Raw genomic sequence first — 27,735 nt, forward strand, 5'->3', positions numbered from 1 at the left:
ATGGAACGGCTGAAGCAGGTATTGTTAACCTAGCTTAACTGTCTGGCTGCGTTTTCATGGTGAAATCAACCGTCAAATACTTATCCTAAAATAGACTGATATATTTGATAACGTCGTAAAGATGACACTATGCCTCAGTATAGCTAGTTCAAAAAATTCAGTTTGCAATTTCACTGTACAATGTTGATAGATAACATGGGCTGAAAACTTATTCTATTCATCTGTAACGTTATATAATTTGCATGTGAATGATATACTAATAGCAACTTTATAGGAAAAACTAAATGCATTTGTCTTTATCATATAAGCTAAATAAATGATTACATGTGAAGAACTGTACTTAAAAATACAGTGTGTCTTAATAGGGATTTAACTGCACATTGTGCCGCTCTTGATTAAACAAGGCTTGTTAAAAAAGTTAAGATATAATGTTTGAATGTCATGTACAAACAAAAGTCACTGGTCCTTTGTGTTGTTTATTTCTATCTCACTATTTTTTGTCTGAATTCCAGATGGAGGATGACTCTATCTTCAATATGAGTCAGAAACCAGAAAAACCTTTCCCCCCACCATGGCCTAAGGATGAAGAACCTTCAGAGCTGTATAAAGTAAGAACATCAATCACTATCTTGTAAAAAAGGTCTTTACTGAAGGTAATTTTGTTCAGATATTTCCCAAGTTCAACTCCCACATTAACCTTCGTGCTACCGTACACCAGCTTAACATTCAAGTTGTTATTTTACCTCAGATAGTCTTGAGGCACAGTCTGTACCCACCGATCCTCCAGAGAGATTGTCGGACCCGAGCATCTCCCTTTAAGGAGCAGCGTCACTTTCGTACGCCCAGTGAGTCTATTGCAAATAACTACAGGCTCCACGCCCAGGACCTTAAGATTTCTAAACTCCGCAACAGACGACGCACTTCCCATCAGTCTTTGGCAAAAGCAGCAGGACATTGTATCCTTTCATGTTCCTCTTACATCAGATTCCAGTCAGTGTGACTAAGGAAAGTCTATCTGAAACTGTCTGAGATTGCTGAGATGTTCTTTACTTTTTTAAATCTAATTATAATTTAAAATGTGAACACTGCTCTGGGAACTTCTCAAAATGGATTTTTGATCTTAATGAGGCTTTTAGCATCTACCCCACCTGGAAAGAGACAAGCAATTACACCAGGGAAAAGGTAATTATGCCCTTAAAGGAACACATTTCAGCTGTAGCTGTCCTTCATGATGTTCTTTTTCATGAGGCACGTGATCTGATTTGCTCATGCATTCACAGGGATACATCCCCTCATGCTTCCCTCTCACCTCGGCCCGAGCCTCATTCAACAAACTTTGACGCTCTCAGCAGCCGGCCTATGAGTCCCACAGAGCAGCTGGACTTCATGTACAGACAAGAGGAGAAGATGAGGGCCATGCAGGCAGAACCTACTGAGAGAGACCTGGAGGCAAGTATCTGTAATGAACATGTCAGTTGCTGACAAGAATTTTTTTGAGTCTCTTTTTTTCTAACACATTGCTGTTCTTAACTTGTCGCACACAGAGGTATACATACTACTGCACCAAAGGTATCCCAACCTCTGCACTGGAGCCCCTGTCAGAGCAGCAGATGATGAACATCATGCGTCTGCTGCCTCCCAATGCTTTTGATGGTGGTAAAGACCTCCAGATTTTGAGGGCAAACCTGGAAGAAGAGGTCAAAGAAGCTTATTACCTCTGGCTTAAGAGGAGCATAGGTACTAAACAATAAAGTGTCAGTAATTCTTTAATGGCAGTATTGCTTTGTTTTGACATTCTAAGCATACACCAGTATCATCTTAAGACTGATTTTATAGACTTTATTATTGTTGCGTCATTAAACACAAGAAACTGTGATTCTTTCATTGATTCTTTCATGTATCATATGGGTTTGAAAAACTAGTTACTCTGGTTGGTGCATTATTGAACTAATATTTTCCTCTCTGGAGAGTTGCTTGCTTTGTTCTGAAAATGAAATTTGCTCAATCTGTTTCATTTATTTTGTCTTCCATGTTGTTTCTTGTCAGTGGACTACATCCTGATGGACCCAGCTGAGCGCCAGAGACTGTCTATATCCAGCATCCCTAAGCCCTTTCCCAGGAGGGTGATCTGTGCGCCAGTGCCCTGGGAATCTACTTACAAGGAGGCCTGCATGTGGCAAAGCCAACATCTGTTTACTGTCAATCCCATTATGGTCCTACTGCAGAATGTCTGGCTAAGCCGGTATTAGTCCGAACATCTTCACTGTCCTTTATGTTTCAGTAAAATTTTTATTTAGGTACAGAGGTGCTGTTTTGTGGAATTCATACTCCCATATTGTTCATTCTTTGTGCTCTCTGTTTACTTGAAAAAAACATTGTAAAGAAACATTGGTATTTTCTTAATTAGGCTGTTTACTCTTTGACATCTGGAATAAGAAATCATTGTTATGTACATAGGTGTAGATTTCAGGACATATGCATTTGTCCCACCCAATTTAAGCATGAAAGCAGCACAGCACTTTTGTTTTGAAAAAAAATAAGATATTTATACCATAAGTTGATGCAGAAAACACGCAAAAAAAGGTGCATAAACGAGAGTATGTGTTTGACGCTCAAAATTTTCTGGTGGAGGACCCCTAGACCCCCTATTTCGTATGTTGAAACAATCCTAAACTCTCAGTTATGGATATGCATGTTTTTCTATCTTGTTCTCTTTTTTTTTCCTGAAGTCTTTCAATCACTTATTATTTTTATTCAATGTAACTTACTTTATTTTGCCTTGAGTTTTTAGAAAAGGTCTTTATATAAGCTTTTAGCTTCCTACCTCTCCTGCACAAGCTCTTATTTACTTTGGATTAATGTGTATTGGAGATTATGTAGGAGAAAATTTGTTTGATATATTTGTGGGTGTCTTTGCATACATCTATCTTTTATAATAATTTAATTTTTAAAATCTTGTTTCAGCTTCTCATCCTTGAGATTTGTTCGACTAGAGGACCTTTCCTCCACCAGCCTCCCCCTCCTGCCATCTGAGTTCGAAGACTTTGTCCAGAGACAGTGTGAAACCACAAGAGATGAACTGGTCCAAAAGTGAGTGCTGCCAATTTCAGTGTCTTTCAGTGAGACCCTAATGCCATGTTCAGACTTAATTCTTGTAGTGGGTCCTCTCGTGGGCTTATAGGTTGCCAGTATGTACACAGTCAGGAGAGCTAATCCTGTTGTAGGCACAGTCTCGTGTTACCAGCTTGTCCACTTTGTGCGACCCATGTCAAGCTGCCTTTCAGTGGATTGCTTTACACACTGCCCCACTTCAGGATTCCATGGCTTCCTTTGTTGTATAGCCTGTTAGAACATGCCGCAGCTCTGAGGGGTAGCTGGCTGCATGACTTGAAATGTGAGCCATTGTAATTTGTTTATTTCCGTGTTCGTAATTTGCACCTGCATGGATACCATTATGTTGCAGTCTCCCATGCCGGATATGCACAATCCAGAGGACATTATGTGTTTCTATGGGGTAGTGCAAACAGCTATAAGAACTAGGGAATAAAAATGTAGTAACTAGTGCAGTCAGTAGAGCTTTTATTCAGTAGACACCATATTGGTGAAATAGAATACTGTGCAGGAAGTGCTTCAGGTATTCTATTACGTCACACATGCTCTTGGTGTGACCAGTGTTATGTGACCAGTCCAGGCACATATTCCAATTGGATCTATGAATTTCAATTTTCAAATAAAAATCACCCACATTTTTAAAGCCTAAATAAACATTCCTGTAGTTCCTATATCCATGTAACTTGCAACACTGTTAATAAGTTTATTTATTATCAATATGACCTGTCACTTATTCTAATGCTTTGATATTAAAGGGTAATTTGGATTTTTTGAGTTGTGGTTGTATGGGGTACTTATCCATAGTCAGTGTATTACATACAGTAGATGTCAGTCGACACACCTCAAGTTTGGAGAAGCAGGCTGAAGTCCAACATTAAAGCTGAGCAATGTACTGCTGTGGATGGGGGTCAGAAACAGAATGTATTTCAGCCACCTAAAAAAATTAATATTAGTTTAAGTGTATGGTGTATTGAGAGTATTTTCTCTGCTTTACCTTTCCATCAGAAAGCCTATTCAATGGGAACGCCTTCAAAGGCTTCAGTTCTCCATCTATGCTCTCATCAAAGCCACCAGACTCCACTGACAAAAAATAGTACTTGTAGCACACACAGGAGCTGCTGGTCTACTGCTGCTTCGATCAGTTATTTACTTTGTGTTATTGTATGACTTTTGTGAGTAATATGAACTAACCTTTTTAAATGCCAAAGTCACACAATAACACAAACATCATAACTGTTTGAGGCAGCAGTAGATCAGCAGCGCCCATGTTCAATGATGTTAAATCATCAATCATTTTTTATTCAATGGAGTTTGGCTTTGGAGAGAGCGATATAACAGCTTGATTTTCCCGTGGTAAATCACCGTCTGACATTAAGGTGAAGCAGTGAAAATACTCTCAGTGCAGCTCACACTAAACTGATTTTTTTCAGGTGGGACTTTAATTAGGTGGCTAAAATGTGTTTTGTTGCCGACCCCCACGACAGTCTATTGCTTAGTTTCCATGTCGGACAACTTGGTTCTCCAAACTCGGGGCATGCCGACTGACATCTACGAGACTATGAATAAATACCTGAGATGACCCCACTTAAAAAACAAAAAACAAAGCAAAATTTTTTTTTTTTTTTAAAAGGGCATTATCCCTTTAAATACAAACAAATAATTGAACTGAGCTCATTTAGACCATCTTCTTTCAGCTGGCTGCCTCAGTGTGTGACACTCTTTGACACCTTCAAGGACCTGTGGTTACCCCTCATACCGAAGAGTATGCAGACGGCTCCAGTTCGTGTCCAGGAGTTCTTCAGCTGTGTGGCTGCTCTCATGTCATTGCAGCTCCGAACCTTGGTCACAGAGTCATTACAGGACCTGTTACATTTCTTCACTAAATACAAGGTTTGCACAGAAATTTTAGTTGTTCTGTTTTTTTCTTAACACGTTGGAATTGTGTGACTGAAACACCCAAATCTTCTCCTACTTTTCACCTCTTTTCACCTTTTTCTTTCTATATTCTGTGTTATTCAGGACGGCAATGATTTTGGCGAGGTGTTTTATGAGATGAAGTGTGTTCAGTCTCAGTTGCTACTGGTGAAGCTACAAGTGGACGAGCCTCACATTACCTTTAGTCCGTGCTTTCAGGATTGTTGGGAGCTCATCCACAGAGCTTTCATGGGAATCATCAAGAGTGCTGAGAAGCTCCCAAGGGTACAGTATCCCCTTCGCACTACAACTTTAAGATACATAGGATTCCTTTGACCTGTAGTAGTATTTATCAATCTAGACTGTTTTGATGTTAGTCTCCAAGTTTTGGAGATATCAGATGTAGAGATACCTGCCTTCTCTGGACCATGAATAGATGCAAGCTTCCTTTTGTGCAGTGAGTCGGTTGTCAAGTGTAGTTTGGTAGAAAGCAAATTGTTCCTACATGAGACTCCTCACAATGAAGTCTGTGGAGTATTTTTTTAGAAACCAGGTCATGATCTTTGGAAAGAGACATCGCTATTGAGTTTTTCAAATGTATTTTTTGGCATTTTGAGCACCACAAGCTGAATGCCACCTAGTTCCTATCTATATATATATTGGAGAGAAGGCAGACATCTCTAAGGCTGATATCTTCATCATTTGACAGCTCATACCAAAAATATCGCACTACAGGTAAGAGGAAACAAATTTTTGATTTGGTGTGAACTGGTCCTTTCATGATCTAGTATTTTACATTACACAATATACAGTGCTGTCTGTTTTCATATGACAAACATGTATGATTTGTGACTGATATGCTTTGGCCAGGTGGAATGTAACCTTTTTCCCAATGTCAAGAACTTGTACCTGCGCACCGTCAGTCCTGATGAGTCGCTGGTAACTGACCTAATCAACAAAGCCAAAGACATTTTCCACAAGAACACTGTGGGACCTAAAAAGTAATGACACATGAACTGAATTTATGCCTCTCAATTATTCTGATGCACCGGCAAGTGTAAATCAGCTGCTAATACTACATCTCATTCTTCAGGTATTTGAACGTTTATCAAAAATACAACTATCTACTGGACCATACAGCAAAGCAGGAGATCTCAGCTCTTCTCAAAGAGAGGCACTCGTTAGAGGGACTAAGAAAGGTATTTAAATCTTTCCTTCTTCAATCTACACTGAACGTTTCCTGTCTACTCGCTTTGCCAAAGTCCTCTTTCTGTTTCTCAATCTTCAGAAAATTGAAAACATTAACGACTTGTGGAACGAGATTGCCTCATTGCGCATTTCAGCACCCCTGTCCATGTTCCGTCTATATGCTGGCAAACTGAATGATGACTTGTGTGACCGTGCTGAGAGACTGAAAGACAAGATCGTCATGTTTGAAGTTGTTGAGAATCGAGAGTTAAACAAGGGGTGAGGGGAAACTTTCTGCCTCTTTATTTAAACAGCAGAAAGTGTCTGATGAATTCATCATCTATTTATTTTCTTCGTTAAGTTGAAACAGCAAATCAATTATATGTTTATACGAGTGAGTGTCAACCGAATGCTATTGCTCTTTCCTAGGATCTGTCAAAAGTATGAGGAGATTACTGAAATCATCAGAGGCACCCCAGAAACCACAAAGGAGTTGACGTCTCTCGACCAGTTCATTAAAAAGACCAGTGATGTGACCATTCACAAGCTGATAGATGAGATTGATGAGGCTAGATACCGCCTCAGCTTCCTCCTGGATTATGCCGCTCTACCCTGTATGTGAAATCTCTTGTGGTATTTGCAATTGCAGTAAAAAGAAGTAACTTGTAGTTTACACAAATAATACCATACCATGTTAGTTTTTAAATTTCCGTTATATTTTTAGCTTGACCTCAGCCCTGTCCTTATGTACAAATGTTGGAATAATATATCTTTTTTTGTGGCCGTTTTTTCTTTCTTTCTCTAGCTGATGACTTGAGGCTGAACTCCAGCGTTTTCCAGTGGCCCAGTAAGATTGTGACTGAGATTGAAGGCAGCAAGATACGTCTGGACTTTATGAGAGTACAGGCTGAGGACCATCTCCAAACAAGGTTACTGAATAAACACTTTTCTCACCCTGGTCTGTGTCTTTACTGTTCATTTTCTCACATCCCTTCAGAACCAACTGCTTTTCCTAGCTGTTGAGAAATATGTTAGTGTTCTCTGACACACTCAGCTAACTATAGTGTCTCTACTGCCAACAACTGAAATGACAACTGTTATATCCCCATTTGACTATCTCAGGATATTAGACTTTGAACAGAGGCTGCAGAATGTAGACAAGGACATACAGGCCTTTAAGTCAAAGAGAAAAATGGACGTAGCGGAGATAAAGAACAATGTGGGAAATCTCACTCAAATCACTGCCAACCTGGAGGCTGCTGTCACTGAACTAGAGGTGAGAGATGTTTCTGATACAACAAATGGTTTTTGCACATGGTTTTCTTTTTTAGTTGACAGCTTTGACCAACCAAAACTTAGATCTAGCTTCATCCTGAAAGTCATGTTGGTACCTGCAAAGTGTTTATACCACTGTAATCTCTACAGGATATCAACTGTGAGGAGACTTTGCTGGAGAAGGTACAGAGCCAGTTCCCGGTGCTTCAAACTCTCATAGCTAACAAACAGCCATATGAACAGCTTTGGACTACAGCACTAAAGTTTAATAGGATGTCAGAAGATTGGATGAATGGTAGGGGACTCACACTGGGGAAACTACACCCATTTTTAGGTTTCTCACAGCTACCATGTGACTGCATTTTGAAACCTCAATATGGCACAAATAACTAATAGCACACAGCAAGTGCATGCAGAATGCTCAGCTGTTTTCACATTGGTGTACTTCCTTTATCATTTAACCCTTAGGTCCTTTCCGACACCTGGATGCTGAGAAAATCTCTGATGAGCTGGGTTCCATGTGGAGGACTATGCATAACCTGGCCAAGTCTTTCTCTAAACTTCCTGGGCCTTGTCGTGTGGCCAAAAGCTTCGAAAGAATGATTGACGAGTTCAAGCAGCACATACCCATCCTGACGACCATCTGTAACCCCGGCATCAAAGACCGCCACTGGGAGATGGTCAGCTGAATTAATGTTTTTCTTTCATTAGATGTGATAAAAATCCAGTATCAGATTCACTTTGTGAGGGCCAAGTGTACTGCGTCTTCTGTGATCCATGAAGCTGGTGTGAATAATTGAAGACACTTTTGTCTGTCTACAGATTAGCAACATTGTGGGCTTTGCTGTCAAACCGAATGTGAGCAGCTCACTGATGAACATGTTGGACCTGGGGCTTTCCAAGTTCTCTTATAAGTAAGACACTTTATTGACATTGCTCCATATTGAAATACATGCCAATTAATATACTGTACTGTGTATGGAGGGAACCATGGCTTGTGATAAAAAGTGACCGAGAGTTAAGGAAATATTCTCCATGATCACAAGGTGATGGGGTTTTTTTTTTTTTGAAAATTTTTGTAACCTCTGCTTTAGGGTGGAAGAAGTTGGAGCGCTGGCCAGTAAGGAGTACTCTCTGGAAAAATCCATGGAGAAGATGCAAAGTGAATGGGCTGAGCTCCAGTTCTCTTTCACTCCATACAGAGATACAGTAAGATGACTTCTTTCCATCATAGTACCTGATGTTCCATCAGTCCTTCCTCATCACATAATGTTGCCATCACTGTCTTCAAAGCTGTGGTAACGTTTACTACAGCTAACTTTAAAGCCTTGGTAACTGTTCTGAAAACATCTTTTTGTCATATTTGCTGAAACCTTAACTTTGATAAACACCTGGCTGTAGCACATGAGACAATCTGTGAAAAAAAAATTCTTCTGCCTCCTTCTAGTGCTTCTAATGACATTTGTTTGTGACCTGGCTGCCATGTGGAACACAGTAAAGCCAAAATAAATCTTTGTCCATCTTGCTGGAGGAAACAATCTATTTTTACAGCTAAACAGTTTACTAAAATGTGTTTTTGAAAACATTTCAGGCGAGAAATAGGCAATGCAGTAAGAAAATCTTTATTCATATTTGATCAGTGCTGCCTAATCTGAAAGTTTGACTGCAGTTCACAGTATGATTGACAGATGGGTTAGAGACTGCTCGGCTCTGATTGGTTGTTTTCTTTCAACCCCTGTGGATTCTTGCAGATGACATTTGGACCACTATGAGGAGGAGGAGGAACATGATTATTACACATATTCTCTGTATTAAAATTATTGTTTATAAAAGTTACCTGATGTAACTTTAACTCAGATGGCCCATGATTTTTTTTTTTGCAGAACCCTGACATCAACTTGTATTAAATATACTCAGTATTTTTTCACAGGGTACCAGTATTGTGTCAGCAGTGGATGACATCCAAGTGCTTCTTGATGACCATATTATTAAGACGCAAACCATCCGAGGTTCACCCTTCATTAAGCCAATAGAAACTCAATGTAAGGTAAGACATGTCACCCTTGGTCCCCTTTAAACTTTAAAAAATGTATATGAAACTTAAAGAGCCAGCATACTTGACAGTAGTTTGTGTGGTTTTGGAAGTCTGTGTGTTCATCGCTGCCAACTAAAGCTGCAGAAATAACTCTTGAGGTGGCCTGAGCAGATGGAAATATGAGCATAATTTCATGCCACAAGTAACTAAATTGCCTGTTGTGCATAAACAAAATCTCAGCTGTGCCGCTGTACACCACTGGATGTGATTTTGGCATAAAATTACCATAAAAGGCTGGGAACAACCTGTGTAAGGAATACAGGATAATAAACACAGTAATCTTATAAATCCAAGTCTTTATTTTGTGGACTTGCTTTTATGTGATTTTATTTAGACTACCATTTTGAGTATTGTATCATTTTTAGCCTGTTATTGAACTTTTTGTGAGTTTGCTTGTTTCTTGAGTATAGCGACACAACAATAGCTTGTTGTTGCTCTAATTGTGTAAATCTCACCATTACATCTCTACCTAGCAATGGGAGGACAAACTGCTGAGTATGCAGGACATCCTGGACTCCATGATAAAGTGTCAATCTACTTGGCTCTACCTTGAACCCATTTTCAGCTCTGAGGACATCATTGCCCAGATGCCTGAGGAGGGATCCAAGTTTGCCATTGTGGACAAGTACTGGAAGACCATCCTTGCTGAGATGGTGAGATCCTCTTGAAACACAACTTTCTGTTTTAGTTTGAAAAAACTGAATCTCATGCACTTTGCTTCACCTTGGCTTTTGTGTGATTTCACTTGTCCAGGTTAAGGATGCACGTGTTCTGGTGGCTACAGGGCAGCCAAACATGCTGGAACGGCTACAGGAGTCCAATGTTTTCCTGGATGACATCCAAAAAGGCCTCAGTACTTACCTGGAAAAGAAGAGGCTCTATTTCCCAAGGTTTCAACCATACATTATAAAAGTTGTATCTGCCAGGTGTAAGCCTGAAGAGGTTCATGTGTTACTCTTCAGGGACATTAAAAATGTACTTACCAAGGAGATAATTACTTTCACCCTGATTACAGAACATACGAATAACACACTGACACACTAACACAACTAACACAACTGTCTCCCCTCTCCTCTGCTTAAATTGATCATATTCCTAGGTTCTTCTTCCTGTCTAACGATGAGCTGCTGGAGATCCTGTCACAAACCAAAGACCCACTGTGTGTGCAGCCCCACCTGAAGAAGTGCTTTGAGGGCATTGCCAAACTGGAGTTCACCGAGGACATGGAGATTGTCGGCATGATCAGCTCTGAGAAGGAGACAGTGACCTTCACAGAAAAGATTAATCCAGCTCAAGCCAAGGTATACAACAAACAGAGTTTTTATGTTTATGTATCATACCTATATTATATCCTAATAGTTCTGTTATAGTTGATTCTATTTGGACATTACATGGTGAACATACAATATGAGTTGGACTGTTCCCATACATTTTTTAGGGTATGGTAGAGAAATGGTTGCTGCAGGTGGAGAACCTAATGCTCAAGAGTGTTCAACAAGTCATCCATCGAGGAGTGATGCAGTACACGGAGGTATTTGGATATGACTTGACTTGACTTGAACTATACTGGGTCTGGGTTTCCTTTTATGAATGATATGGTGTGTGTGTGTGTGTGTGTGTGTGTGTGTGTGTGTGTGTGTGTGTGTGTTTTTAAATAAACCAGCCATTAGTTCTTATGAGCAATATTAAAATGTAGGGTGATAAAAAGTGTTTGAATGATGTCAGTGTGTAAATTGCATATCTTTACCATTTATTAGTATAGTATAACTTACAGCAAGTAAAGCAATGAAAAAACTTGTCTCTACTGTGGGATATTTTATCTTTTTTTTTTTTTTTTTTTTTCTTTCTTGCTTTAGTTGCCCAGGAAGAAGTGGGTGTTGCAGTGGCCTGGCCAAGTTGTCATTTGTGCCTCCTCCATCTTTTGGACTACTGAAGTATCTGAAGCCATCCAGACCAACTCACTGCCTGTCAGTACATCCACTGCTCACCTCCACATAGAAAGATCTTCTAAGCCCAAAAGTTACATAATTACAGTGTAGTCTAACCTGTGGACTGATTTTCCATTCCACCCAAAGGCCTATGTGGAGAAGTGCAATGCTCAGATTGCTGACATTGTGGAGTTGGTGCGTGGGAAGCTGCCAGGAGGGGCAAGGATGACCCTTGGTGCTCTTACAGTTATAGATGTTCATGGTAATATGGCTGGTATTTTAAAGGGATAAAATATGATGTCTTGATTAAATCTAGCTTGCAGAACATCTCATGCTGTTTTCCCTCTCCTAGCTCGAGATGTTGTGGCAAAACTGGCAGAGGACCGCGTCTCCTCACTGAATGACTTTGCGTGGATTTCTCAGCTGCGCTACTTCTGGGAGGATGGAGATGTGATGCTGCGCATGATCACCACCTGCTTGAAATATGGCTATGAATATCTGGGCAATTCCCCCCGTCTTGTCATTACACCGCTTACTGACCGTTGCTACAGGTAACCTGCAGGCTATTTGATCCCTTAATCTTGGCTTTGGATGGAGAACTGCAAAATACAATGTTGTGGTAAAGATTAGATTCTGACGGTCTGTAACTTCTAAAGTTAATTCAAATGCACAAGATGTTGACTTCTATTTTATCATTTGGTCAAATGATTTTGTGCTGCACAAGGACTCTGATGGGGGCTTTGAAGTTGAACTTGGGGGGTGCTCCTGAGGGTCCTGCAGGAACTGGCAAGACTGAGACCACGAAAGATCTTGCGAAAGCTTTGGCTAAACAGGTACACCAATATGGTTTTCAGTAAAACACTGATTTGTGTGGAGTTTTTTTTTTTATACTGACTGATTAAAACTGTTATTGGTTTCCAGTGTGTGGTGTTCAACTGCTCTGATGGTCTGGACTACAAGGCCATGAGTAAGTTCTTCAAAGGACTGGCTCAGTCTGGAGCTTGGGCCTGCTTTGATGAGTTCAATCGTATTGAGGTGAGCATAACATTTGTTATACTGGCCAAAACTGTGTCTTTTAAAGGTTCTGTTGCTACATTCAGAGCATTAGTACAGCAGCAAACCACTATTTGCTTAGTAAAGACATAATAGTGTAACTGAGCAGAGAATTAAATCACGCTAACCCTCTGTGTGCTGTAATCTGAGCTTCTCTGTGGATTGTTGTGATAAACCGGTTTGGCCACACCTACATTTTAGTTAAGGCTGTAAATGTATATATGGATGGACATGTCCCTACCAGTGTTCTGGAAGGACAGAGTTGCCCCTACCAATATTTGAGCAAACTTGTTTGTATTATCCTCCTTTTAACAGTTCTGTACAATACAGGACAAATCGCATCTTGTAGCCAACTGATTCAGAAAGGGACCGTGTATTTTATTTTTCAGTATTGGACAATCCCTTATTATGCCTGATCAAAATGTTTTTAGTTAGTTTTGGTATTTCCTCTCCGATGAAAAGAGGTGCACAGCCACTTCAACTTTGCCTCATCCACACAAATAATATCATATTAGCAGAGCAATAATGTAATGCCAAGTGGACAAAAGAATAGGTAGATTTATTCCTTGAAACATTATGACTTTATTCTCAAATTTAACTTATTTCTCAACTTCTCAGAGAACACAGATTTGTGGGATATGTTTTGAATGTGCAGAAAGTTTTGAACATAAGCAGAAATCTTGTCGAGACACACATGAGCTATTAAAGTCCAGGGGTTTATTAATTAACTAATATGAAATTCATTTATCATTGATGGAATAGGTTAAAAATGCATGTTTAAAAGTGTAACTTCCCCAAACAAAGGACAAAAAGAAGGATGGAAAAGTAAAATTTCACACGTGTGTTGACTTAGAAGGGATAACATTAAATGAGAATAGTTGATCAACAGGAAAATTAATATTTGAAAACGACAGTTGTGTGTTTTGTATTGTTTTGTTTTTACATGAATAAAAAGATGTCCTCCCTAAAATACAGCTTCACCAGAAGGCAGGAAATAAAGTGTTTGATGTCCGAAATTTTCTGGAGTAGAACACCCATTTTACCCATGGCAGAAAAAACACATTACCTGTTTTGTATTGAGGCAATAAGATGGAAAACACACCTACTCTTGTGTTGTTTGTTTTCATGAGAATGTTATGCAGATAATGAATTTAGAGAAAAGCTACTTTACAGCGAACAGCTCCCGCACCAAGTGAATACTTAGGCTGCAAATTGTAAATATGCGAGTCAGTTACAGTCCAGTTCAATATATTCACATTATAAAATGTATACATTAATACAGATTATGCTAATGCTAATGACCTGATTATGATGATTAATTTTATGTATTGTTCTTTATCAGTCCTAATTAGTTCACATATTTGTTTCCTTAACTTGACACTTCACAGCTTACATACTCAAGTTACCTATAATGTGTTTGTGTGTGTCGCAGGTGGAGGTGCTCTCTGTGGTGGCTCAGCAGATCCTCTGCATACAACAGGCCATTGCCAAGAATCTGAAGACCTTCCTGTTTGAGGGGACAGAGCTGTCACTCAACCCGACCTGCTCTGTGTTCATCACCATGAACCCTGGTTATGCCGGCAGAGCTGAGCTCCCTGACAACCTAAAGGTACAACACTGGAGCGCTGTAGTCTTAAAGATCACTCTGCGGAGGGAATGGGAAAAGTGTAAAGTATACTGGATGTATACCTGTAAATCATGTCTTGTAGGCTCTTTTCCGTACTGTGGCTATGATGGTGCCAGACTATGGCCTCATTGGAGAAATCTCACTGTACTCCATGGGCTTTCTTGAATCTCGCAGGTTTGTGTGAATGATGTCCCAGACAAAATATCGTTAGCAAACATATTTTTTTCTGTTAGACTTAGCTCCTAGTTGGTTCAATCATCAAGCCTCACACAGCTCAACTTCCAATCTTACTCACAGTCTGGCCCAGAAGATCGTGGCCACGTACCGCTTGTGCTCCGAACAGCTGTCTTCCCAACACCACTATGACTACGGTATGCGAGCTGTGAAGTCTGTGCTGACTGCAGCAGGGAATCTAAAGCTGAATTATCCAGAGGAGAATGAAAGTGTGCTGTTGCTTAGAGCACTGATGGACGTCAACATGGCCAAGTTTCTAGCACAGGATGTGCCACTGTTTCAGGTGATGCGTTTTATACAAAATTGCACTTAGTGTTTGTTTGTATGCATCAGTTGGTTTACTAGTTATTCAGTTAAATTTTCCCTCTGCTACTCGCAGGGTATCATCTCGGATTTATTCCCTGGAGTGGTCCTTCCAAAACCAGACTATGATATCCTCCTCAAGGCTCTTAATGACAACATTGCGAAGCTCAACCTCCAGTCTGTCCCATGGTTCATTGGCAAAATTATCCAGGTACCAAGGAGGAGTAATGCTTTGTCATACATAAGACTGATAAAAGTAGTTTGGCTAGTTGTTATAAATCCACATAAATGCTCTAAATTTGATTTGTGATCGTGTATAGGTGTATGAGATGATGTTGGTACGCCATGGCTTCATGATAATAGGAGACCCTTTAGGAGGAAAGACCTCTGCATACAAAGTTCTTGCCGCTGCCCTTGGAGACCTTTATGAAGGTAGGTTGGCCCTTAGCAAGCCTTTGACAAATACATGGTTCAGTTCTGAATTATTTACAGTTTTTACTCATTCCTCTTTTTCAGGCAAGCTGATGGAGGAGTTTGCAGTGAATTACTGCATCATCAACCCCAAGGCCATCACCATGGGCCAGCTGTATGGCTGCTTTGATCCAGTCAGCCATGAGTGGTCTGATGGTGTGCTGGCCAACTCCTACAGGGATCAGGCTATCTCCACCTCAGAAAATAGACAGTGGATCATCTTTGATGGGCCCATTGATGCTGTCTGGATTGAGAACATGAATACTGTGCTGGATGACAACAAGAAGGTACTGGCCATTTTGATTTCTTCCTCACTGTAGTTTTGTTCTTACTGCTGTCAAAAAGTTTTTCATGAAGGATTTCCTGTAAAACCTCAGTTAATAGCCTGGGCTCTTGTTTGATTCAGTCACTGAACTCAACTGGTGTATATTTGGGACAGGCATCTATGTGGGACAGGCTTTTAATTCCTTACGCACAAAACTCCTGCTTAGCAAAAATGGAAAATACTATCAAGTAGTTTATTTAAACCAGTATGTACGTTACAAATTTAGGATATTGAATAATATAGGCTGTCATTTACGAATAATCACTTGATCTTGCTCCAAGAAAGATAAGAGAGAGAGAATTACGACTCTCATTTCGCATCACCCTGCATATAGACACAACACCTCTTTATCCTGTTCAAATAAAATTCACAACTTGGATTAATTAGTATAAATATACCCTGATGGCACCAGACTTCAATATGATGTCATAAAGACGTTGGACTCTTACATTGGACAGACATTAAATCTTAGTTGGAATGAAAATTGTGTTCATTATATTTTAAATGTCTAGTGATGTTACTATTTCACATTGTGTCGTCCTAATATTAGGACGTTTTGCAGATGTTGGTTTTTGCTCATACCTGATGACCAAAGGCCAAAACACACCATCAGCGAACGCCACATATCAAAAAATATGCCCCTATTATTTTTAATATACAACTCCACACCAGCAGTGGCTAGACATGTGTCGGCGGTCCTGGATGCATCACCTTGCAGCAGTTTATGCCACTGTGCTATTTCCAGCCTTGCCGCCCCTGGAATTAAATGCATTTTTCCCCCCACTCACTCTCTGCTTGTACATACCAGCTGCCGTAGCAGCTCTTCTTCTCTGCTGCTTTGGCAGCTCAACTCCCCTCCTCACCATGGATGTATAAAGGAAAGAAAGTAACTTCTGTTTTTCCCCATCTCCTTTGTTTACCACGCTGGTGAAGCTCAATTAACTTTTTGGTGCTCATAGTTTCAGTAAAATTAACTAAAGCATTGAATTGTTTAGAATCTAACCAAGCTAAGGAAGTGTAGCATGCCCATAATGACAAACGTTTAAACATTTATATTTGTATGTGCAATGTAAGCAGCTGAGAACTAGCTCAAGCAGGTAGCTGACAACCTTGTGGGATTTAAGAGGTTTTATACATACACTTCCATAAAAATGATTCTCAGCATCAAGGAGGCCTAGGCATCTAATAGAAACCAGTGTTTATATGTCAAAATGTGTAGCCACACCCAGTTAGTAAAAGGGACTCAACGCTTAATTGCGACTCAGCTTTTAAATGAAGCTTTATGGTACCCTCGATTTACAGCCCTTAAAGAAGTCTCTGTCTCGTTCACTCTCTTCTCTGCCAGCTTTGTCTGATGAGTGGTGAGATCATCCAGATGAGTAGCAAGATGAGTCTGATCTTTGAACCTGCTGACTTGGAGCAAGCCTCTCCGGCTACTGTCAGTAGGTAAGCAACAAAGACAGAAGCTGCATCAGCAGCTAAGATGTATAGAAAGCACAGGCTTTGAAAATTTAGAAAAAGGTAATATATTGTACTTATTTGAATGTAACCATCTGTCTGAAGGTGTGGTATGATCTACATGGAACCTCAGCAACTGGGCTGGTCTCCTCTCAGAGATTCCTACATGAACACACTGCCTGAAAGCCTGAGCCCCGAACATAGAGAACTGGTGAGATGTCAAATTTGCATGTCTTAACTGACTCATCAGTGGCCACTTTTTGTTACTTTTATGTCCTTTAACATGTCAAATGTCTTATACCTGCATCTTTGATCTTTTGTCCCACAGATAGTGGACCTGTTTGATTGGTTAGTTCAGCCCTGTCTAGACTTTATAGACAGCGAGTGTCACTTTGTGGTTCAAACATCTCCCATTCACTTGGCCTACAGTCTAATGAAGTTGTACACCTGCCTGATGGGTTAGTATGACATTTAATCCATAATTTATACATAATTATTTTTGCCCTTGTGTGTGTGTGTGTGTGTTAACGTTCCTGCCTCTATCTAGATGAAATTTCTGCCTCAGGGGCCAGTGATACACAGATGTCCAGCCAGCAGATAACCATGTGGCTGCAGTGTTTGTTCCTATTTGCCGTCGTATGGACTGTGGGTGGGACCGTCACTGGGGACAGCCATAAGAAGTTTGATGTCTTCTACCGCAATCTGATCATGGGCATGGACGATAAGCACCCTCGGCCTAAGAGCTTCAAACTCAAAAAGAACAACATCTTCCCTGAGAGAGGTCACAAAATGTTTGGACATATATAGTGTCAGTAGCAATCAAAAATCTGCCTTTTAACATAATCAATGCATGATGTTGACTTTCTGTTTTGCAGGCACTGTCTATGACTACTACTTTCACAAGGATGGACAAGGACAGTGGAAAACATGGACTGATTTAATAACAACTGAAGAAAATGTCATTCCAGCTGCAGCCAGAGTTAGTGTGTTTATGTCACAGTGATTCACGCTGCTAAGGAAGCCACTGTGGATGTCCATGTTTGCTAAAACTCTGCTTTTCTTCACCAGGTGACAGACCTTATTATCCCAACCATGGAAACAGCACGCCAGCTTTTTTTCCTGCATACCTACCTGGCACATGAAATACCCATGCTGTTTGTTGGGCCCACTGGCACTGGCAAATCTGTCATCAACAAAAGCTTCTTAGTAAAACTGCCTAAAGAGCATTACATTCCAAACAGTATCAACTTCTCAGCCCGAACCTCTGCGAACCAGACCCAAGACATCATCATGGCCAAGCTGGACCGTAGAAGGAAGGGCGTGTTTGGACCTCCTGTGGGAAAGAAGTATATCGTCTATATTGGTAAAGATGGGCACACATGATCCCATACTATTGGGCTTAAAGTGGTTTGTTGGTCATTCACTTTTCACATTCAAATTGATCTTTATTGTACTCTCATCTGCATAGATGATCTAAACATGCCAGCTAAGGAAATCTATGGAGCCCAACCCCCAGTTGAGCTGCTGAGGCAGTGGATTGACCATCATCACTGGTATGACAAGAAGGACACCTCCAGACTGAACATAGTGGACATGCTGTTTATGTCTGCAATGGGGCCTCCTGGTGGTGGGAAAAATGACATTACAGGTATTTTTGAAATAATTATTTATTTGCCACTTGTAAATTTATTAAAGACAGCGGCAATAAAGTTTTCTGCAACTGACAAAATGTTTGAAATTCTAGGCCGCTTCACCCGCCACTTGAATATCATCACAATTGATTCCTTTGATGATGAAACACTGACCAAGATATTCAGTTCCATTACTGACTGGCACTTCAGCAAGGGCTTTGATGCCTCTTTCTTCAGGTAGCTTGTCAAAATTCAAATGTCACAGAGTAAGATGTACATAAATCATCTTTGTCAGAAAGACATACTGTATTTTGTCTTTTGCCCAAGGCTTGGCAAGATCTTGGTCCAGGCGACCATGGCAGTCTATAAGGATACCATGGTCAGCTTCCTCCCCACCCCATCTAAGTCCCACTACATCTTCAACCTGCGAGACTTTGCACGAGTGATACAGGGTGTGCTTCTGGCTCCACATACCCACATGCAGGTAAGAGTGGAGACAATAGCAAAATGTTTAAATGGATTGTTCTCAATTGATGTATTTCTTCTTAATGTCTGTTGGCCACTTCTGCCAGGATGGAGACAAATTTATCCGCCTGTGGATCCATGAGGTCTGTCGTGTTTTCTATGACCGACTCATTGACAAGGAAGATAAGGAGACATTCTTTGGCATTGTCAAAGAGAGAACCTCAAACTTCTTTAAGCAGAGCTTGGAAAAGGTACAGATAATTTCATCAGAGTTGGATTGACAGACTTTCAGTTCTATCATTTTTGTGTTAGAAATTAGAACGAATATAACTGAATATTAAACGAATATAACTGAAATTTTGTGGATAAAAAGCCTATTGGAAAAGGTCAGTTTAGCAGTTTGAAGGGTTTTTGCTGTTAGACACCTTATGTCCTTCAAGAACTACTTCTGCATCCATGTGCCAGTGGGAAAGTACAAATTTAAGGATTTCCAAGTCATTGAGGTATTAAAGAGCGCTGCAATCTAAATTCATACAATATAGCAGATAAAGAAAATGAAGGTAATGGAAAAAAGTAAAAAGTGATTTGGTGGTGTATAAAAATTAAACAAGATAAAAACGCAACAAAACTAGAAAAGAAAATTTACACAGGAACTTATACAGTATAATTATGAAGAATATGCATAAGGATATGTGTACAGATAAGGATATTTTGATTTCGAAAGTCAGATCCAATAACAAACAAACTGTGATTGGAGCTGCTCTTTTGTGTAGTGTTGTGCATTGTGGTCTGTATTTAATCCTAAATCTCCCCTATTGTTGGCTAGCTTCTGAGCCATCTCAGCCCAGATGGCAAGGCGGCGGACGAGAGCATCTGTAGCTTGTTCTTTGGTGACTATGCCAAGCCTGATTCTGATGATAAGGCCTACGATGAAATCACAGACTTGTGTGCCTTACAAGAAGTGATGGAGTTCTACTTGGATGACTACAACAACAGCACAAAGGCACCTATGTCCCTTGTAATGTTTAAATTTGCTATTGAGCACATTTCCCGCATCTGCCGTGTGCTAAAACAAGACAATGGTCACCTTCTACTCGTTGGAATTGGTGGTTCAGGCCGTCAGAGCGCCACTAAGATGGGCACCTTCATCAACGATTACGTCCTGTTCCAGATTGAATTGACCAAAAACTACAGCATGTCAGACTGGCGTGATGACCTGAAGAAGATTATGCTTAAAGCAGGCATTGAGGGAAAGAGCCTCGTGTTCCTGTTCAGTGACAGCCAAATTAAGGATGAGGCCATGTTAGAAGACATCAACATGCTGCTCAACACTGGTGATGTACCTAACATATTTGCTGCTGATGAACGTGCTGACATCATAGAGAAAATGCAGGGAATTGCCCGGCTTGAGGGCAAAAAGATTGATGCCACTCCGCTCTCAATGTACAACTTCTTCATCAGTCGTGTAAAGGCTAATCTTCACATTGTGCTAGGTAGGTAGCTTTATGTGTCCTTTTTCTTTTTCAGTTGAAGATTTAGTGAGTAGTTGTAACTGGTAGTTATTGTGTTCAACAGCCATGAGTCCTATCGGTGATGCATTCAGGAACCGTCTTAGGATGTTCCCCTCCCTTATCAACTGCTGCACCATTGACTGGTTCCATGCATGGCCAAATGATGCTCTGGAGATGGTGGCCCACAAGTTCCTTGAGGATGTGGAAATAGACACTGATGTCAGACTGGAGTAAGGACATAAAAAGGATGCCAAAAAGTAGTACTTTTTCCAGCTGCTAAATAGTGGCATTGACTAAATTTGCATCTAGAACTGTATAGTATGCCCACGTGTTTTGTTTTTTTTTTTCTTTTTTCTTTATGTGATCTCAGGGTGGTAGAGATGTGCAAGACCTTCCAGACAAGTGTCAGAGAGATGTCTGAAAGGTACTTTTCCAGACTGAGGAGACACAACTATGTCACTCCCACCTCCTACCTTGAACTCATCCTCACCTTCAAGACTCTGCTCAATATCAAGAGGAATGAAGTGAATACTGCAAGGAACCGCTATATCATTGGTCTCCAGAAACTGGAGTTTGCTGCATCTCAGGTGTTAAACCCTGTCAAGCAAAGTGTTATAATATCTTTGACTAAAGTAATGACACTGACACATCATCATACAACTTGATACTATGTCCACAGGTGTCAGTGATGCAGGAGGAGCTGACAGCCCTGCAGCCAGAGCTCATTCAGACCTCAGCTGAAACAGATAAGATGATGGCTAAGATAGAGGGAGAAACCGTGGAGGTGGACGCTAAGAAGGAGCTTGTGTCTGCTGATGAGAGAGTGGCTAATGAAGCAGCAGCTGCAGCCCAAGCCATTAAGGTATGTATTTCAGGAGCAGTTTTGACAGTGCAAAAATGCCCTTAATGTATGTTGTGTTCAAATTTTTCTTTCTAAATATATCTGCCCATTGTTTTCAAGAAGTTCAAAATTCACAGAAGGTATTTGCAGTATTTTGGTTTGCATACATTTATATATTAAGACACAGATTGTTTGTCTTTCAGGATGAGTGTGAGGGAGACCTGGCAGAAGCAATGCCTGCACTGGAGGCTGCCCTGTCAGCCTTGGACACCCTAAAACCCTCTGACATTACAGTAGTAAAGTCTATGACAAACCCACCAGCTCTTGTCAAACTAGTCATGGAGTCCATATGTATCATGAAGGGCATCAAACCTGAGAGAAAACCTGACCCTAGTGGCTCAGGTAAGAGCTTTGAAAGAATTATTTTTAAATGGCATAATTCTCTCTAACTATTTCAAATTAATATGTTGCAGGTAAGATGATTGAGGATTTTTGGGGCCCCTCAAAAAAGCTCCTTGGAGACCTGAAGTTTTTGGAAAGCCTCAAAGCCTACGACAAAGACAACATTCCTGCCCCGCACATCAAGAAAATCAGAGATAAATTCATCAACAACCCCGACTTCCAGCCCTCTGTCATTAAAAATGTCTCCTCGGCTTGTGAGGGTCTCTGTAAATGGGTGCGAGCAATGGAAGTGTATGAGCGTGTAGCCAAGGTGGTAGCCCCCAAGAAGGAGAGACTGAAGCTGGCTGAGGATGAGCTGGCTGTACAGATGGCAATGTTGGCGGTGAAAAGAGCAGAGCTGAAAGAAGTGGAGGACAGACTGCAGAGCCTGAATGATGACTTGGCAGCTAAGATTCACAAAAAGAAAGACCTGGAGGACAACATTGAATTGTGTTTTCAGAAGTTGAACAGGGCAGAGAAACTGATAGAAGGACTGGGTGGGGAGAAGGACAGGTGGACAGAAGCTGCCAGGCAACTAGAGATCAGGTATATCAAAATATATACGCATTGTATATTAATATTAAGTAACTGTCATGATGTGTGGTGTTCCTGAAGTTTGATATTAATCAGATTGGTACTGTATTTGCTTTCTGCAGATATACCAACCTGACAGGTGACATACTCCTCTCTTCAGCAACTGTATCTTACCTCGGGGCATTTACAGTAGACTACCGTGTAGAGTGCAGCAAGCAGTGGCATATCCTGTGCCAGGAGAAGAAAATCCCCTGTTCAGATGACTTTACCCTCAGCCACACTCTGGGTAACCAGGTTGCCATCAGGGCGTGGCAGATTGCTGGACTGCCGGTGGACTCCTTCTCCACAGACAATGGTATCATTGTGTTTAATTCCCGCCGGTGGCCCCTAATGATCGACCCTCAAGGTCAAGCCAACAAGTGGATCAAGAACATGGAGAAAGCTAATAAACTTGCTGTCATCAAACTGTCTGATGCAAACTATGTGAGAATCTTGGAGAGCTGCGTCCAGTTTGGAACCCCAGTTCTTTTGGAGAACGTTGGAGAGGAACTTGATCCGGCACTTGAACCAGTGTTGCTAAAACAGACCTTCAAACAGCAGGGTGTTGAGTACATGAAAATAGGAGAGAATATTGTGGAATATTCTAAAGACTTTTTGTTTTACATGACCACTGGGCTGAGGAACCCTCACTATCTCCCAGAGGTGGCTGCCAAAGTCTGTCTGCTTAACTTCATGATCACGCCACAAGGCCTGCAGGACCAGCTTTTAGGGCTTGTAGCAGCCAAAGAGAAACCTGAGCTTGAAGAGAAGAAGAACCAGCTGATTCTGGAGAGTGCTGCCAACAACAAGCAACTGAAGGAAATTGAGGATAAGATCTTACAAGTGCTTTCCTCCTCTGAGGGGAACATCCTGGAGAATGAGACTGCCATTAAGATCTTGTCATCCTCCAAAATCCTTTCTGAGGAGATCTCAGAGAAGCAAAAAATTGCAAGTGTCACAGAGAAAGAGATTGATGATACTCGTATGGGTTACCGTCCTGTGGCTGAACACTCCTCCATTTTGTTTTTCTGTATCTCAGAATTGGCAAATATTGAGCCCATGTACCAGAACTCCCTGACCTGGTTCATCAACCTCTACCTGTATTCCATTGCCCAGAGCTTGAAGAGCGACAATGTGGCTGAAAGGATGAACAACATTCTTGAGCACTTTACCCTCAGCATCTACAACAATGTGTGCCGCTCGCTTTTTGAGAAGGATAAGCTGCTTTTCTCCCTGCTGCTTACTGTAGGCATCATGCAGGGTAAGGGCCAGGTAGATGACCAAGTCTGGCGCTTCCTTCTCACAGGTGGCATTGCTTTGGATAACCCCTACCCCAACCCTGCTCCAGAGTGGCTGTCTGACAAATCTTGGTCTGAAATTGTCAGGGCGTCCAAGCTTCCAAACCTGGATGGTTTCTTTGAACATGTCCAAGACAACATATCCAAATGGAAGAAACTCTATGATTCAGGGAAGCCCCATAAGGATCAGTTACCTGACCAATGGAACAAGTTGGAGGGGATGGACAGAGTGGTTGTAATCAGGTGCTTCAGACGGGATAAAATGGTTCCAGCAGTGCAGGATTTCATAGTGGACAACATGGGACAGGCTTACATTGAACCACCCACCTTTGACCTGGCAGGGAGTTACAAAGACTCCAACTGCTGCTCTCCACTCATCTTTGTGTTGTCACCAGGATCTGATCCAACTGCAGGTGATTAATCCAAAACTTGGTTCAGAAGTGTCATGTGGTTTTATGTTTGGACGCCAAAAGTCTTTACTAGAGTATTGCATTGTTTCCTAGGTCTGCTTAAATTTGCTGATGACCTGGAAATGGGGGGCAGTAAGACCCAAACCATTTCTCTCGGACAGGGACAAGGACCCATAGCAGCTCGGATGATTGAAAAAGCCATTAAAGAGGGCACCTGGGTGGTACTGCAGAACTGCCACCTGGCCACCAGCTGGATGCCCACTCTGGAGAAGATCTGTGAGGAAACCATCACACCAGAGGACACACACCCGAGCTTTAGGTAATAGAATCTACACAATGAGTTTAACTGAAACACATTCTTGCATGAGGAAGATGATAAAGCTAACGATCTTTTATTCTCTCCAGGTTGTGGTTAACCAGCTATCCATCCGACAAGTTCCCAGTCAGTATCCTGCAGAATGGACTGAAGATGACCAATGAGCCTCCAAAAGGAATAAGAGCCAACCTGTTGCGCTCCTACCTGAGTCACCCCATCTCTGACCCTGCCTTCTTTGGCAGCTCCAAGAAACAGGTCACTTGGCAGAAATTCCTGTTTGGTCTCTCCTTCTTCCATGCTCTGGTACAGGAGAGGAGGAACTTTGGACCTCTGGGTGAGAAATATAAACTGTAATTACCTACTGTTTGATCATTGTGTCATGTTTTTTTACCCTGGATCAATGCAGTGTAAGATTTTCATGTTGATATTTGAAGCATTTTATGGTTTTTCAATACATTTATTGTATCATTACTGTGATTGTAAAGCCCAGTTCAGACCAAAGTTTCACAATGAGACATGTTGTGTATCATCTCTATGCAACAACTCTGTACTTTCCAGCTTTTCAGGCTTATTTTGTGGCTGGATATGATTTGACCAGCAAGTGATACGATCAGCTGGTTGTATCTAATGTTGTATCTGTATTCTAAAACGGTTTCATCTTGTCGTGGATCATTGGTCTGAACTGGGCCTAACAACAATCAACTAATAACTGTTGCTGTTGTTTCTCTCAGGTTGGAATATTCCTTATGAGTTCAATGAGTCTGACCTGAGGATCAGTATGAGGCAGATCCAGATGTTTCTGGATGAGTATGATGAGATTCCACTGGAGGCCCTCACATACCTTACAGGTGAAAAGTCAATAGTTGTTTACTCAGCAGGCATCAATTAACACCAATGAAATTGGCAGCAAGGTGATTTTCTGAGTGAGTAGGCCACCCATGAATCACAGGCTGATATAACCTGTTAGATACCCCAAAGGCCCTAAAAACCTTTGGGCATGTGTTTGTTTGGTTTTTTTTTCTATTACAAATCAATCCCCCTCTCTCTTTGCATATACAAAGGTGTATACAGTAACAGTTTTAGTTCTAGTTTTAATGATCTTCTCTTCTCAGGTGAGTGCAACTATGGCGGCAGGGTGACAGATGACAAAGACAGGCGTCTGCTGCTGTCGCTTCTGTCCATCTTCTACAGTAGGGAGCTGATAGAGCAGGAGAGCTACCACCTGTGTGAGGGAGATCTCTATTATGTCCCAGCTCATGGCCCCTATCAGGTACTGTCAGACCTCTGGTTAATTTCTAATTATAGGTCAAGTGTGTATGATTTAGTGGCATCTAGGTTGCAGAACTGAAACTTCTCCCATGTGCCAAGCCTGTGGGAGAACTACTGTAGCCAAATCAAAAATGCAAATGTCCCTATCTAGAGCCAGTGTGTGGTTTGCACTGACGAGAACCTGGTCCATCTGTAGATTTTTAGAAATACTTTTCTAATAATGATTTTCTTTATTCCAGATGTATGTTGACTACATTCGTGGTCTTCCAATTTGTGCTGATCCTTGTGTGTTCGGACTTCATAGCAATGCTGACATCACGAAGGATAACCAAGAGACCAATCAGCTCTTGGATAGAGTACTGCTGACCCTGCCCAGGGAGACGGGAGGGGGGGCTAAATCAGCTCAGGTTTGTCTGTTCTCAGAAGCCCTCAGACTTTCCTTTTACACTCATGTTTATTCCCCTGAGGAAACACTACGTGCAAACTTATTTTCTTATATGCAAACTTGTTGTTTTATCCTCTATACTACTGTAGGAAATAGTGGATGAGCTTGCAGAGGACATCCTGTCTAAGCTGCCTGCAGACTTTGACATACAAATGGTGATGGATAAATACCCAGTCATGTATGAGGAGTCTATGAATACTGTCTTGAGGCAGGAAATCATCCGCTTTAACAGGTAATAACAACATGCGCAGCTATGTAATTAAACATTCATGTTGGAAATTGATGGATCAGTTTGTGCAAGACACACAATTAACACTTAATCACATATGTCCACCCTCTCGACAGACTCACTCATGTGGTGCGCATCAGCTTGGTAAACATCCGCAAAGCTTTGAAGGGTCAGATTGTTATGTCTGCCGAACTTGAGAATGTTTTCAACAGTATGCTGGTTGGCAAGGTGCCCGCTATGTGGGCAGCCAAGTCGTACCCCTCTCTGAAGCCACTGGGGAGCTATGTGACGGATCTCTTAGCCAGGCTGCAGTTCCTACAAGTAAGAATGATGGTTGTCATGAATCACACAGGCCCTAAACGAATGTAAGATATTTGGAATATGACTTACAAAAAAATTGAAGCATATACTCAGTAGTTCAAGTCCAACAGCATATATGTCAGAAAAATTGATTATGCATTTTAAATATATTTTTTGATATTCAAAACAAATCTATTACATTCTGATAATACTAAAACAACACTCATAGAGGGAATCAATTGCATTTTTTAAATTGACTACTACCTTTGCATATCTCAACAGGACTGGATAGATAACGGCCCACCTACAGTCTTCTGGCTCTCTGGCTTCTACTTCACCCAGTCATTTCTTACTGGAGTGGCTCAGAATTTTGCCAGGAAGTACACCATCCCCATTGACTTCATTGGCTTTGAATTTGAGGCATGTTATTATTTTGCTAACATTTTCATTGTTTTTGTTCATATTCAGTCATAATAATTAAATATATTCACTGGATATTCATACGCTGGGCTGTATTCCAGGTAACCAAAGAGGAGACCCATATAGATGAGAAGCCAGAGGACGGGGCCTATGTCAAGGGTCTTTTCATGGAGGGCGCTCGCTGGGACAGAGAGAACATGGTCATTGGAGAGTCCCTCCCCAAGATCCTCTATGACTCTTTGCCCATCATTAAGCTGAAACCAGGAGAAATGGCCAAGTTTCTACATGAAAACATCTATGTTTGTCCTGTTTACAAAACCAGCGCCCGCAGAGGGACATTGTCCACCACTGGACACTCCACCAACTACGTTATGTCCATTGAGCTGCCCTCTGACAAGTCACAGAAACACTGGATTAACCGTGGAGTGGCTTGCCTCTGCCAGCTGGACGACTGAGAACTGGCAGAAAAGCTGCTATTGATATGTATTTGCACTATATCCTACCCTACAATTTTATATTCTGTATGGTTCTTTTGTTTCAGAATGGGTGGTGGGTTATTCCAAAAATGTATTACTCAGCAATAAAGCAAGCATTATGTCATAAA

At 41.2% G+C, this 27,735-nt stretch overlaps 1 protein-coding gene across 1 annotated transcript; it reads left to right on the top strand.

Moving 5' to 3' along the window:
• Positions 1-27,735, top strand: dnah3 (dynein axonemal heavy chain 3). The gene is made up of 62 exons (XM_033648902.2): positions 1-18; positions 513-608; positions 749-956; positions 1,137-1,182; positions 1,281-1,449; positions 1,545-1,737; positions 2,047-2,242; positions 2,965-3,090; positions 4,806-5,001; positions 5,131-5,310; positions 5,896-6,026; positions 6,119-6,224; positions 6,314-6,492; positions 6,643-6,827; positions 7,019-7,142; positions 7,336-7,489; positions 7,639-7,783; positions 7,957-8,168; positions 8,311-8,402; positions 8,583-8,697; positions 9,419-9,535; positions 10,057-10,236; positions 10,337-10,473; positions 10,683-10,884; positions 11,022-11,114; positions 11,440-11,550; positions 11,659-11,773; positions 11,864-12,062; positions 12,236-12,344; positions 12,433-12,546; positions 13,997-14,173; positions 14,274-14,365; positions 14,489-14,708; positions 14,805-14,939; positions 15,049-15,160; positions 15,245-15,486; positions 16,870-16,970; positions 17,088-17,193; positions 17,311-17,440; positions 17,530-17,763; positions 17,858-17,961; positions 18,051-18,345; positions 18,451-18,630; positions 18,727-18,850; positions 18,941-19,097; positions 19,186-19,329; positions 19,905-20,571; positions 20,654-20,819; positions 20,960-21,176; positions 21,269-21,451; positions 21,634-21,832; positions 21,904-22,417; positions 22,528-24,155; positions 24,246-24,471; positions 24,558-24,802; positions 25,200-25,316; positions 25,581-25,738; positions 25,977-26,144; positions 26,272-26,414; positions 26,528-26,732; positions 26,994-27,131; positions 27,233-27,735. The coding sequence occupies exons 1-62, from the start codon at positions 1-3 to the stop codon at positions 27,584-27,586; spliced, it is 12,129 nt and encodes a 4,042-aa protein (XP_033504793.2). The 3' UTR covers positions 27,587-27,735.

This window comes from Epinephelus lanceolatus, chromosome 11 (genome assembly GCF_041903045.1).
Source record: "Epinephelus lanceolatus isolate andai-2023 chromosome 11, ASM4190304v1, whole genome shotgun sequence".
NCBI lineage: Eukaryota > Metazoa > Chordata > Actinopteri > Perciformes > Serranidae > Epinephelus > Epinephelus lanceolatus.